The sequence below is a fragment of the Cynara cardunculus genome (genome assembly GCF_001531365.2).
Source record: "Cynara cardunculus var. scolymus isolate 2C chromosome LG 1, CcrdV1, whole genome shotgun sequence".
Taxonomy (NCBI): Eukaryota; Viridiplantae; Streptophyta; class Magnoliopsida; order Asterales; family Asteraceae; genus Cynara; species Cynara cardunculus.
The window spans coordinates 4,181,600-4,197,206 of NC_037528.1; the positions used below are offsets into that span (position 1 = coordinate 4,181,600).

Sequence of the window (15,607 nt, forward strand, 5' to 3'; positions counted from 1 at the left end):
TCTTTTAGTTGATTTCAAGATACTTTTTTCGGGGTTTTGGTTGACATTTCGTATATTTTTAATATCTTGAAGCACCCCTCAAGACCCATCTAGGAGGTCACATTCTTGGACCTTTTGATGATGGAGGGCACATGCTTGTCGGGATGAAGCTCACACAATGTCATGAATTACGTCCAGAAAATCTTGGTGGCCACTTTAGGGCTTGAGAGCATATCTAAGAGCTATATTAAAATAGAGATTTAGAATATATTTTTATTCCAACAGTTATTCTATACCATACGCTAAAATAGAGAAAATAAGAAAGGTGATAGAAATCTCCAAATTTAGAGAAATCTTTAGAACTCCATATTAATATAAATAAATAATATTTATTTTTTCTTACTAATAGGATACACTGAAATTAAATGTTTAAGGAGCCGTTTACCTCAATGTTTACCCGGTAAGCGTTTATCGTTAGGAGTCAACACTATAATTTATTTTATTCAGTAAGATTGTAGTACATCAAAACGTATCTTATGCAACAATTTACCTGGTAAGCGCTTACCCGAGTAAGAGTCGACACCCTCACTTACCGGGTAAGACTCCCCATTCTTATCATCGCTCTTACCGGGTAAGATTCTTGTCTGTTGTCATGTTTATCCGATAAGGAAAATTGCTTAGTAAGTTCTTACCCGGTAAGCGTTTAGTAAATGTCCCCTTAGGGGATGTTTGGGATCGATTATTTGAAACAACTTATATTTTTCTACAAAAACACTTATCAACTATTATAAGTCATAAGTGTTTAACTTCTTTAAAAACTTCTTATTACCGGTTTGACACCAGTATAAATTGTTTATCCAAACACTCAAAAGTGCTTATTATCGATGCCACACCGAAATAAATCAATAAGTTGTTTTTATAAGCAATCCCAAACACCGTCTTACTGTCAACAAAATGAATTTTGATAACCGTCTCATCCCTTTGTAAGTATTGATATGGTTACATGGGGTGGTAGTTATAGCTTTCGCCCTCTTTGTAGTTTGTATCCCAGTTCCCAAATACATTTTGTTAGCCCAAGGCCCAAAGTAATGGTGAAGGCCCATTGACCCTACAGATATGAATGAAAGTTGAGAAGTACCGCAGAAACCTAACGAGGCCCAAATTTTTATTTTTATTTTTATATAAATTTATTCGATGATAAATACATTCGTGAATCAATCTTAAATTTTTTTAATTTCTTTTACATAATTTTTTAGTTTTATCCATTTAAAATAATTAGGTAACAATTTTTTATCAGAAGTTTCTGGAAGTTGAAAAAAACGAAGCATTCACAATTTTGTAATTTAGAGAAAGATACCAAAGATTTGGTACCATTTTGATCCGTTTAAATATCTTTAAAAAAAATTAACTTAAACATGGATTAATAAATTATAATCTCTTGACTAAGTATAAAATAAATTAAATGTAAACATCATTATTTTGATGCTTAAACTATAGCAGAGTCAAGTATCTAGAAACAAAAGAGTAATTATTAATTAAGAACATCTAGAAGCAACTATTATTTTATGGGTTAATATGGTGAACCTAATTTTGACTTTCTTCCTTAACTTAATGCGCATGGTTGTTTGACCAAAACTCTCTAATCTATTTCACAACTTGTTTAATTATGTCAAAGTTTGAGGCAACAACATAGGGAAGGTAAAATCTCTCCAACAATTACTAAAATATGGGTTTAATAAGAGTTTTATATTTATTTTATAAAAATTGGGATATATGTGTACTGTATGATCAAGGTGTTTATATATATATATATATATATATATATATTGCATTTACATGTCTATATATGCACGTCGTGGTTGATGCTATTTGTGTAACAAGAAATGCACCAGTTTAATAGATATACTTGTTTAGTTGTGACTTATACATTGTTGATATAACAATGACATGGATATCATATGAAATATGTATCATGGGTCTACTATTTGCAAAACGATGCTGAATCGTAACTTGTTTATATAATTTCTTGTAACAAAATATCAACTTCATTGTAGATCAATGTGTGATACTTTGTACTAAGAAATACACGATCTCGCTAAGTTGTTGCTTTTGAAATCTTATGTGTGTATCAAGCATATGTCTCGATATATAATGTAACATTAGTAGATGCTATGGGGGCGTTTAGGATTGCTTATTTGAAATAACTTATGTTTTTTTTATAAAAGTGTTTATCAACTTATTATAAGTTAATAAGGTTTAACTTATTCAAAAACTTCTTATTACCGGTTTGGCATCGGTATAAGCTGTTTATCCAAATACTCAAAAGTGTTTATTACCGGTACTACAGCGAAATAAGTCGTTTTTATAAGCAATCACAAACACCCCGTATAAAATATTCTAAAATTAAATAAAAATAATGTTAAATTGTTGTTGTTATAACTTTTACGTGATGCTAAAAGCACGCTATTAAATCATTAATAGTTATATTAACTCATATAAATTAAACATTTTTAAATCAATAATTAAGAATTCAAAGACTTATTACTAATAAAATAATGTGTTAATTATTCCCATGGTTTTGTTAAATAATTAATTGACGTCCATCTCAAAAACTAATTTATTTTTATAAAATTGTATTAGAGTTATTTTATAGCTTAATAATCGGTATTATTTAACCACTTGCATAATTTATATTGTTACTATATTTAAATATTGAGATTTCATTTATTTATGAGCACAATAATATATTATCAATAATATCTCATTCGGATTATTAAATCTAATTCCATCGGTAATGTTTAACTGACCAACACATGAAACATGATCTAATCTGTTTAAATTGAATAACTGTATTTATGTTTTAAGTATCGTTTCTTTGATCTTTTATTGCTTTTCAAGAGGTGAAAAAGAGCATTATAACAAAATCTTACAACAACCTGTATTATATTGTTCTATAAAATCATCAATTATCTTTGCGTTTCAAATGTAAATTGAAATGAGATTCTCGATCAATATGATTCTGTTTTCATCTGAAAAAATATAAATGGTAATAAGAGGGCCCTTCTTAGGCAAGGAAGACACAGACACTTGTGCAGAGCCCAAGAAAACAAGGGCCCCAATCGACCTATGCTTTAATGATTAAGAACCGGAGAGGGTAGAGCTGAAAAAAATGATGACTTAATACATTAAGCAATGGACATAAAACTATAAAAGGGTTGTCTTAATTATGTCAAATCGACCGATGGTATAATCATTACAAGCAACTCTAATAAAGCAACTCTAATAAATTTCCTAAAATGGAGATTTGTGGGGATTTTGGCTAGTTTTTTGTTTGAAGGGATTCTCTAAAACCTTTTCATAAATAGAAAAAAGAAATAACAGACCAAATTTGAAAAACTATTAAAAAATATGAGAGAAAAATATTTTATTTTTCCTACCAATAAGAATATGTGAATTAAATGTTTAGAAAAGAGAAATAACAGTTTATAAATTGTACTAAATATTTTAATAATATAATTAATATTCGTAAACTCAAAAATTGAAAAACTATTGAAGTATGATGTAATTTCTTTTTAAAGATTTTGATTTTTAATTCCCTGTTTTACAAAAAAGAATTAGAAAATCTGTTAGTGATGCAGAACAAACAGCCATATGCCATTAGCCAAATTCAGATGCATGGATGGACCTAGAGTAGGGCATATGGTGGCACGTGTCACCGTATTATTCCTCCGTCGAAGGGTAAAAAAAAAATAGGTTCGTGAAAGGTGCAACCGTATTAATATGTTGTGAGTCACCGTATATATTTCGAAACTACAACGAGAACATGTTTTATTTAGTAGAGTTGGTCTGCAAGCTTTTTATTCCACTTCATACTCAAATTCGAATTCTATTAGTGTCATTTTTTAAGTCAAATGGTGTATCTGTTTGAAATTTTTTTCCCTATATTTTTTTTCTTATAATTAAACGACATTACCTTTTGAAAAAAATTCTGGATCTGTCCTTGTTCAGATGAAATCACAAGAGAGAAACAATTAAACATGAATGAGATTGAGATGTCTTAAACAAATATCCATTGAGATGTTGTTGGTGTTATCATGTTTGATTTAAGATCACATAATTTATTTTACGTATGCAATGATTCATTCAGTGCTGTAATCGACCAAAGTTTGGAGAGCACGAAACGGAAAAAGAATAAACCACCCCTGACCGTTCAAAAAAGTAGACCAGCCGGAGGAGACTCCAGTACAAAAGTAAAGACGGAATTACAATAATCATCCTTTAACTATTGCTTTATCTACATGTTTTGCCCTTTTAATTTACAAATTTTCAAAAAATTTCTCAAATCATCTGTCTCATGTTTTAAAATTTTGCCATTTAATTTCGGTTGTAATACAAATTACATACTATGCATTCATTTAATCGAGAAAAGATTCGTTCAGTTATATAATTCATCTTCCTCCATGATATGTGGTTGTACAAACTAAATTACCTGTATCTCGTTCATACACCACACACCGTTTTCCTTTACTAATACCACACACATGTCCAATAAGAAAATACCCTCCATCCATTAAAATAGGATGAATTATCTATCGCTCACCTTCCTTCATGTGGAATAAACCATTATGTTAAACGACCTTCATTTGTAGCCACTCACCAATAATCCATTGTACTAACAAAATTCACAAACCTCTATTAGCAACTATATTTTGAAAAGTAAATTAAAATCTTTGGTACCTATAGTCGATTGTTCACTATTTTGAGGAAGATATTTATTACGTATAATTTTATTTATAGTAAAAGCTATGATTATTAGTTTTTTCAATTACAATTACAACACATTTACCCAACATCATATATTGGAGATGAAAACTGGAACTCTCTTAAAAGATGAAGGTAGCAATGTGTAAATAAAATTTTGAAATCATAACTTTGACTCCTTCCACTTAAAGTCGTCCGTTGTGTCTGGTCATCGCAAGCGTTAATGTCACGCCAATCTCTCTCCTCTCTCTCTCTCACGCGTTCCCTTTTCCTTCATATAATCTTACCTATCTCTAATTCTTCCTTCTCTTTTATCACACCCACTCTCTTATCATCTCTCTTCGCCGGAGAGATTCCCTTTTCCACCGATTATACTCCTTTTTCTTTGTTAACCCGATTTTAAATTTCCATTTCCATCTTCATGTCTAGGGTTTATTCCATCAATTTCTTGTTTGAAAAAGATTCTTTTTCTCAGTTTATACAATTTGGGGGTGTTGTTTTGTGTATTTAGGGTTCATTTCTTACAGGGATTCATTATTTGAGGAAAAAAGATTTGATCTTTCAGGTTTTCTTGAAGATAAAGATAAAGCAAGGCTGTAGATCGTATATCAGGTAGCTGATTCTAAATCGATTTGGGTTTCCGTTTGAAGATATTGAATTCTTTTGAGGTTTGCTTATTCCGTCAGATCAGTTTCTAGATTATAGATGTCAACGGTTGGGTCTTCATCATCGTCGTACTGGTGCTACAGATGCAACCGATTCATTAGGGTTCAGACCCATCTGGAAGATTCATCTTTAACTTGTCCCGATTGCAACGGAGGCTTCATAGAGGAGATTGATAGTCCCAACAGACTAAATGGATCCGTGATTAGCAGTCGGTTTCCTGCTGCGGCCATGTACATGGTTGGAAACGGCCAACAGAGCCCCGGACCGAGTCCCAGCCCGCCGTTGCTCCGGCGTGCTAGAAGGAATGCCGGCGAACGGTCTCCGTTTAACCCGGTCATCGTTCTCCGGGGACCCACAAACAATGGGAGCTCAGTTGAAGAATCTGGTGGTGGTAACGAGGAAGCCGGCACCGGTGGTGGGTTTGAGTTGTATTACGATGATGGAGCTGGGTCGGGTCTAAGACCATTGCCGGCAAGTATGTCGGAGTTTTTGTTGGGCTCGGGTTTTGATCGGTTATTAGATCAATTGGCTCAAATGGAAGGCAATGGATTTGGGAGAATCGACAATAATCCACCTGCATCAAAGGCGGCAATTGAAGCAATGCCAACTATTGAAATTCAAGAAAATCATGTTTCAACAGAATCACATTGTGCTGTGTGTAAAGAACCATTCGAGTTGGGAACTGAAGCTAAAGAAATGCCTTGCCAACATCTATACCATTCTGATTGCATCCTGCCATGGTTAGCTTTACGCAATTCGTGCCCTGTCTGCCGCCATGAATTGCCATCAGAAAACACAGATTCAGGGGATCTAAACAGAGGTCCCAATGAGGCAAACAACCAATCTGCCACCGAAGAAGAAGCTGTGGGGCTAACGATTTGGCGGCTTCCTGGCGGTGGGTTTGCCGTGGGGAGATTTTCTGGCGGAAGAAGAGGGGGCGAGAGAGAATTACCAGTGGTTTTCACAGAAATGGATGGTGGGTTCAACAACAATGGAGCTCCAAGAAGGATTTCATGGGCTTCAAGAGGGAATGTGGCAAGAGAACGCCATGGATTAAGACGTGTGGTTCGCAGTTTGTTTTCTTGTCTGGGAGGTGGTTGTTTAGGAAATGGAAGAAGGGCTTTGGCTTCGAGTTCTAGTTCTAGTTCTGATGATAGAGCAAGCCATAGAAGTAGATCTTTGTCATCTACAGTTAGCAACTCATCACGCAGACAAAGGACTGCTTTATTCGATGCACATAACGAGCCTAGAAGATGGTGAGAGAAATTGGCTGATTGAAATCCAAGGTCAATGTAAATATCAAAACATGCTGAGATTACAACAAATGAATCTTTAAGAGTACCTGCAGTTTTTTTTTCATTAGTTCAGCTTAATTTGCTTCTGTTATATGTCAAGATATTGTCTCTTTTTGGGGGAAACCTTATAAATTGAATTCAACTGATGAAAGCTTGTTAGCACTTTCTTTTTCTGCTTCATTTGGGTCTCTACAAAGATGATGCTAAAATCAAGAATCTTTAGCATATTGCTGGTGTTCATTTGGTGCATAATCCTGTTGGGATAATTTTGGTGAAATCGTGATTAGATTGTGTGGTGGTGAAAATATGGGCATAAAAGAACAAATTGGGGATATATTTTTGGCACAATTCGTTCAATGATTGAAGTCAAAATAAGGCTGGAGACAGGCTGTTTTCTTGATTTAAAAGGTGGAGACATATGTTCACCATATAGCCAGCAATATGCGACTAGCAAAGGATGAAATGGATGAATGTAAATCATGTGAATAGGTTAGGGTTGGTGTAATGGACGGTGTTTGGAATGTTTAGATTCCAATTTTACGTTTGACTTTTTAGAAGCCTAGTTCAATTTACCTGCACCCAAAAGTGCAATCATGGTAAAAATAAAAAATCAATTGGGAAATTGGGCATAAAAAATATAAGAAAAAGAAGTCAAAGATGGAGCCAAAGTTGACTCTAAGGTCCATATCGACTGCCTTGTTGTTGATGGCAACCCTTTGAAGCCGAACCAAAGGACAAGTCATAAACCATGTGGTTATGGTTCATTTGGGTATGTTAAAGCATGCCATGTCTCATTCATTGTCGTCAATTTAACCAAATTAAAGTGACCCAATAATATCACTTGAAGTAGGGTCTTGAGGATGAGATTCTACCAAACATGTTATTCACCCCAAAGTTTTATTTTGCGAAACCGTCCGATCATGTAATAGTATCAGTTTAAATAACGAATAGATACATCAAAAGCATACAAAAGTTAGAGTAAGTACAAAGTCCGAACCTGCACGGTGATTCAGAGCAAGCAAGACATCACAGCCTAAACTGACTAGGTAAAAACTTACGCAAGTATTTGTTAGTGGTCTTCTATTGGTTTTCATAGGGTTGAGTATATGTAGTGTTTCATAGAGACGTAATCATATGAGAACCTCATATATTGTGATAAACGTTAGATATTTGACCTTAAGCTATTGTTTCAATGAGTTTTTTTCCCCATCTAAAACTAGTATTTAATGTATTTTTAACATATATTTGTTTCACAGTGTGTTTGCTTCTTATGTATTTGGTTCACAATGTAAAACATTTTTAAATGTATTTTTTGTTTCATGAACACGTCAAAAAGTGCCACATTGTGAAACAAATATATGTTAATCAATATTCTAAATCTTAATCATATAAAACAACACATGATGCTAGCGGTTTTCAGAGTTCTCACAATTTTATGAATTATCAAATGATCAGTCTTCGTGGTTCATAAAAGTGGTTTTTTTCTTATGTACGTAAGAACCAGTTGAATAAGGTATTTTGAATCGTTTTGAAGCTTGTATGACTATTTAATTAACATGTAAGACCATCTAAACGTAATACAAGCTTTACTCATATACTAGTCGGTCTTTTTATTCTATATTGGAAACTATGAGGTAGAGATTAAGGGCCAGACGACTTTGGGTTTGTGAAGACTCGCACACATGCATTGCGTATTTGCCACCTGCTTGCTTCATACTCTATTAAGTAGACTCTCGTGTGTAAGCACATCGGACCAAGATGAATAAAAAGGCACGACTATAAATTTGATAAATGTTGAACAATTTCTAGCTTTCTCGTCTCTTACTAGTTACCCCATCTACTGATCCTACCGAGATTACACATGATTACATTATTGTGTACCATGTGGTTTATATTATTTTACAGCTAAAGGTTGCGATTATGTGAGATCATTCATTTTTCGTGAGACCAGTATAAATGATTAGTGAAGTTATATGTGAAGGTTTGTTGTGTTTTTGATGTAAATGTTCAGAAGGTTCAATATTTTATTATATACATGCTTAGCATTTTTCATGTGAAACAAGATAAAAAAGAACTATGCTATAGCTACAAAGATGGTTTCATGAAACTAACAAAAATGAATGGTCACACCTGATCACAAGTCTTACAATAAAATAATTAACAAATGGTTTTCGCTAGCAAAACATTAAAAAACGATTATATTTTTTTTTTTTTGGGAAAAAATGTTTAATTACGCAAAAAAAAACATTAATAAACACTTTTTGTTGTTAAATGTAAACAAAGGTTAGGCATGGGAATGGGGCAGGGATCTCAATCCTCGTCCCCGTCCCCGTCCCCGATTACTTATCTCTATTTTCGTCCCCGTCGGGGAATACAACCACATCCCCATCCCCAACGAGGAAACGGAGAGTTTTTTTTTTCGTTTATGTCATTTATTTTAATTAAATATGTGAAAGATCATACACGTTTAAATCTCAAACATTTTTAATAAACCTAAAGCCAAAATGAATTTAATTTAATACAAAAAAACCACAACATCGTATAAAAATTAATAATCTAAAACAAAAAAAAATCAATTTAATCCAAAAAAAATTAAAGTCACATATACCAAAAGATATTGAGTAATATAAAACCGTATCGAGTAATATACAAAACTTATCGAGTAATTGTATTTTGACTTAACATCCAAACAATAACAATTTTAGATTATAAACTTAATTAGGAAATAGGAAATTATGAATTACCACTTTAGCTGAAATAAATAATATACATATATATATATATATATATATATATTATTAATTAATATATATAACGAGTACGGGACGGGACGGAGAGTACGATACCCATCCCCGGTTTGAGACAAACGAGGATCCCCATCCCCGTCCCGATTTAGTAGGAAAATCTTGTCCCCAATCTGGACGGATGGACCGGATTCTCCCACGGATCGAGGCCCATTCTCATACCTAACAAATGTGTTGCAAAATGAATACCAATTTAGCTCTCCAATGTCTAAATACAACATTTATTTTCAAAATTTGTAACATGAATTACGCCTCTAATTGACAAGAAAAAATCCAAAAAGTTTGTGATGGAGATGAAGATGAAGGTTGATATTATTTAACAAAAAGTCACCATATATTTGTCACTTATTCGCAAATAATTAATATATTTCCACGATACCAATTATTGATTAAATTACAAAGAATCGTGACTAGTTTGGTTATAATAATTTCTCTCTCACAAAATGCAAACACATACATACGCACACTCTGACGAATTATATGAGATCATTTAAGTGAGGCAATGTAACAATGCGTTCCACATATATAAAAAGTGAGATTTTTGAGTTTTTTTTATAAACTTTAAATTTTGGGCTACAATTAACCGCCACAGTTTATAGGGTCAACATGTTATTTGGGACTTGGAGCGTTACAAAATGGTTATTATCAGGGCAAACCTCATCGAGCATGATGATGAATTTCTATAGGTGTTTGTAAATGCATATGTAAATCTATATCACAAATAAACAAGACGGAAGTCGGGTAAACTTAACAACGATATCATGAATTCGAGTGAGGAAATTTGTGACAACTCGTCTTATATTGATGGAAAGTGAGATTTGCGAGCTCATTTATATGGGGTGAGGACTGTAACAATTGTCCCATATTGATAGAAAATGAGATATGTGAGCTCAATTTGTGACAATTAATAATTTAACAATAATAAGTTGATTTAGAGGTTATTAGATTTTATGTTTTAGGTTCGTTGCATTACATATATACAGGTAAATACATACATACACATTGTATGTATACGCACATACATGCCTTTGATGGCTTATCATGGATTTGGCAAACGGGAGATGTTGCTTAAGAATCAAGCATCGTGAAAGAATCCATGATAAAATGTTCTTATTTCGACGTTCTTTTTATGACTTTCAGTTTCAAGCCGATCGATTATCCACATGCTCTTTGTGCTCTATGACTCCCAGGAAACATTTTAGGGTCAATTTATTCATTTTATTTTATTTAATAAATCAAACTTTAAGTCCAACCAACTTCCGAAACAGATACCATGTCTGCTTTCACATGCTAAATATAACATAATTTATTTTCGATATTGAGATTAAACAAAATATTAAAATTATCACACTATATATTATATAATATTGTCATAATAAAATTTAATTTTTGCTTTAAAAAACGTTCACATTTAAATGAGCATAGGTTTTTATGAAAAGAAAATTAAAACATAACCTATAAAGTCAGATAAGTTATTCTTATTATAAACTAGGTTCCAAATAATGTAACGATATATATAATGAATAATATTTTGTTATATAAATGTTTCTTTATTACATAAACAAATAAAAAATTATCTGATTACATATATATTGTTATAATTACGTCAATATCTTTTCTAAAAATTTAAGAAAATTAATTAACCTAAATAATCATTAACTAGTGAATTTTCAACATTTCATCCAACGATTGTTCATCTTCATGCATAAAAAATAATTTATAAGAGTTTTTATCAAATGCTTTATAATATAATATAGATATATAGGGTATATATATATATAGAGAGAGAGAGAGAGGGGGTGGCCAACATTCATTGATTACAAATTCTTGTATTTTGCTATACAAGTTTTGAAAGCTTTGAACTTAAGCTTTGGTAGCTTTTAAGTTTTTGCACCTAAAATCTTTAGGAGTCACCTTATTTGGATTAAGATAAAAAGTCTAAATTAAAATAATCAGGATCGAGTTTTAATTAAAATTTTATATATGAGCATTTTGTAAATTGTACATAAAAAATTGTTTTGATTCAATTCGACAGATTCTATATATGTTTTAAATATATCAAAAGTTATACCACCTAAACGAAGTAAAATAATGATGTAGACGAATTTTTAATTTTTGTTTTCTAATTTAGGTTTTTTTAGCATCATATAGAAAATAAAGTTTAACGGTAATAATTTATATTTTTGAAATAAAAATTCGTTTACAAGCTTTGTAAACAAGCAAGATTAAACTGTTTATACAGTATGCAGTATCATAAAAACTAATGAAGATTTTCCTTAAATTTATTATGAGATTTATACAAATTAACTCAGACAATTGTATTTATAAAGAGTCAAAAAAGATACCTTCTTTTTTATTTTATAAACTTAGTTTAAAAATTATTGAATTCAATCGACGACAACCTGTAAAATAAGCATAGACCATATTCTTATTTTTGAATTTTCTTTTAAATTTTAATTAAAAATTATTTGGTTTCCACAAAAAGGTCTTCTAGAAAATAACCATTTCCTCCATCACTTTCACCGTATTTTGATTTTTTTTATATTAAATATTCAACTCCTTGTATTATAAAATTCTCAAAATTCGGTTTCATCAAAAGTAGATAAAACTCAATCGTCGTATTAGGTCCAAAAATACCCTTGCTTTAACTTCAATTCTCCATTTCATAATTTTCAAGATAACGACACAAAAACATATCCAATATATACGTTATAGTAAAATCCGTATATTAATTGATGATTTTTCAAATTTACAAAAGGTTTTTCTTATAAACGATTCGATTTTGATATGTCGACCAAAAAACTCAAAATTAACTGTCACTAAAACATATAAAAAATATTCCTTAAATTGGGGGTAAAAATCAGAAATTATTGATTTCACATGATTCTCTTATTTGAATGGAATCGTAAATAAAATAAATAAAATAAAATAAAAATCAGGAAAATGGTATTTAGAGTCGGATTTCGGGCTCTGGATGTAGAATTCAGGGATCTATGTGGATTGTGAGCCAAACCGCCCTACGGGTCTTGAGCGTTTCATCCATATGTGGTAGGACCAGGCTCGTGCCTTCATAACGTATCAAAAGTTATGTTCATTTTAAGTTGGACCTCTTTCTAACCCTTATCTCTTACACCTACTGGTCCATGAACATATAAATTATTTCGTGTATCAATTCCTCCCATCAGTTTGCCTTTTGAAATAAGCAAAACAGTACACCTATGAGTGAATTGATACCACTCCAGATTCTTTAGTACAACAATGACCATACGGGTGTTTTACAATACCCAATCTCATGTAAAATTGATGGCACTCTTAAAAGATGATTGTGGGTGAGATAGTTTAGTAAATTTTATCACATTCCTTCTGGATACATGATTGATGACATGTACTCTTAGAGTCCGATACAATACAAACAAATTTAACCCTTTTAAGATTGAGTAAAAACATTAAGAAAGATAATTACTAACGAAATTAAAGGCGAATATTTAACTACTGTTAAAACTGTTACTTTTTTTTATCTTGTTATAAATTATGATGTTAACTCAATTTACAATCAGACAAAAAGTAGCTTAAACCTCTACCTTATCTTCGAAATTAGGTATCTTCATATCTTCACCAATTGGTCCACAATGATCACCACCGTCGACCACCTCGATATGGCCGGTCCTCCATCTACGAACCGGTACTAGTCTTGTATCCAATTTCAAATTCAAACAAAGGGGTGACCACACCAACCTATTACAAAAAACAAGAAAGGCCTCTACTATGTGCCTTTTTCTGGTAGGGCCTTCAATACCCACAAAAATGCTTAAATCAAACACACGTAGTACATAGTATGGTCTGCTTTCCTACCACTATATAATTCATAAACATAGCCACCATTACACACACAGTCAGCGTGTGTTTCTATGTGAGAGAGAAACAACGACAAAAAACCAATCTTTTTTAACTAAACCCACACAAAAACCCACCAACAGAACCAAATCTCATGGCTTCTGTTCATCTTCTTCGTCTTTCTAAGTTGTTCTTTGTTTTTTGCTTATTGTTAGAATCAAGATTCTCACTTTCGTTTAAAAATGCAATCTTGCCCCTCAAGGTTCAAAAAATTGCATCTGGGTCCCTCACGAAACCTCCAAAGAAGCTCTCTTTTCACCACAATGTTACTCTGACCGTCACCCTCGCCGTCGGCTCGCCTCCACAGGAGGTTACCATGGTCCTCGACACCGGCAGCGAACTCTCATGGCTCCATTGTAAGAAAACACCAACAACGCCCTTATCGTACGACCCACTACATTCTACATCGTACACCCCCGTTCCGTGTACCTCGTCCATTTGCATGACCCGAACTCGAGACTTCACCGTGCCCGCTTCTTGCGACCCGAAAAAACTCTGCCACGCTACTCTCTCCTACGCTGACGCCACTTCCGTCGACGGCAATCTCGCCCACGATGCCTTTCGGTTCACGGATTTGGTTCTTCCGGGAGTAATATTCGGGTGCATGGATATGGATTCAAGCTCGAACCAAGATGAGGATTCGAAAACCACCGGGCTAATGGGCCTGAATCGGGGCTCCTTGTCTTTGGTTACCCAAATGGGCTACCCAAAGTTCTCGTATTGCATATCGGATCTGGATTCCACCGGCGTATTACTGTTCGGGGAGTTCAATTTCTCTTGGCTCCCACCGTTACGTTACACAGCCATGGTTAAAATATCGACGCCGTTACCGTATTTCGATCGGGTTGCATACACCGTTCAGCTTGAAGGAATCAAGGTTTCGGAAACGGTTCTACCGTTACCCAAATCCATATACGAACCGGACCACACCGGAGCAGGTCAAACCATGGTTGATTCGGGCACCCAGTTCACTTTTCTTCTTGGACCTGTTTACACAGCTCTGAAAAACGAGTTCTTGAAACAAACCAAGAACGTGTTACGGGTGTACGAGGATCCGAACTTTGTGTTTCAAGGTGCGATGGACCTGTGTTACAGGGTTGAACGGAGTCGAGTCGGGTTACCCGTTTTACCTAGTGTAAGTATGATGTTTCGGGGGGCCGAAATGGTTGTTCCGGGTCCAAGGCTACTGTATAAAGTGGCGGGTTTAACGAAGGGGAGTGATGACATATATTGCTTTACGTTTGGGAATTCGGATTTGTTAGGGATTGAAGCATACGTGATCGGACATCACCATCAACAAAACATGTGGATGGAATTTGATCTTGCAAACAATCGGGTCGGGTTTGCTGAGGTTCGGTGTGATTCTGCTAGTCAGAAGCTAGAAATTGACTTGTAAAAGGACTTGTTTCATAGGATGAACCCGGTTCAATCCTTGAATCATCTTCATACTCACCCACACCTTCGTAAAACATTTTTTTATGACTTTACTTGGCTATGTTCATATATTGATCCATAATTGGACTATAAATTAACCATTTATACATATCTCTCTCTCTCTTTCTATATATATATATATATTATCTCTCTTTCTATATATATATATATATATATATATATATTTCTGTATATGAGACTCTAACATGTCCTTTTCAATAGAGGCTCGAGAAATAAAGATGTTTTAATGTGTCAAGTTTTGAACAAAGATATCTCAGATGGTAGATCTTGACTTTGATAGATATAAGAATTGAGAATGTATGGGCTTATTTTATTCCTTTCTAGAGTAAAAAAACCCGATAAGAATAAACCGAAAGTATATGATTTAAATAAGAAAAATGAAAAGAAAAATGTGGGATTATAAAGAAGAGTTAGGAGAGGGTAGCTGACCGATTGTTTGTTTGTTAAGAAGGTGGACCAACAAAATATTTTCTTTTCCTCCGACAATTGCTTTATTTAAATTTTGTAAGTACGACACTCAGTTGTGTTGTGTTATGTATTGTTTGAGTTTCATCAATTCACACTCATTTAAACTATTAATTAATTTTAATTACAAATTATTTATTAGTATTGATTGCTGTTTACTATTAATGTTATTAATTGTTTTTAAATTATTATTATTTAATATATTTCGTCGTCAAATGATAAATGTAATAATTTTAAAAATGTTGTCATAAATTAGATAAAAGTTAAAGTTATATGTCTCTTTTGTTT

General features: G+C 33.1%; 2 protein-coding genes across 2 annotated transcripts; both read left to right on the forward strand.

Annotated features, from left to right (window-relative positions):
• Nucleotides 1-5,068: 5,068 nt before the first annotated feature.
• Nucleotides 5,069-6,863, forward strand: LOC112517179 (probable E3 ubiquitin-protein ligase RHC2A). The gene has a single exon (XM_025124533.1). The coding sequence runs from the start codon at nt 5,446-5,448 to the stop codon at nt 6,664-6,666; it is 1,221 nt and encodes a 406-aa protein (XP_024980301.1). The 5' UTR covers nt 5,069-5,445; the 3' UTR covers nt 6,667-6,863.
• Nucleotides 6,864-13,493: 6,630 nt separating this feature from the next.
• Nucleotides 13,494-14,888, forward strand: LOC112500401 (aspartic proteinase PCS1-like). The gene has a single exon (XM_025103899.1). The coding sequence runs from the start codon at nt 13,494-13,496 to the stop codon at nt 14,793-14,795; it is 1,302 nt and encodes a 433-aa protein (XP_024959667.1). The 3' UTR covers nt 14,796-14,888.
• The last annotated feature ends 719 nt before the right edge of the window (nt 14,889-15,607 follow it).

What these genes read in the sequence shown, in the direction of transcription:
- LOC112517179 (XM_025124533.1), top strand. Translation starts at nt 5,446, where the DNA reads ATGTCAACGGTTGGGTCTTCATCATCGTCGTACTGGTGCTACAGATGC.
- LOC112500401 (XM_025103899.1), top strand. Translation starts at nt 13,494, where the DNA reads ATGGCTTCTGTTCATCTTCTTCGTCTTTCTAAGTTGTTCTTTGTTTTT.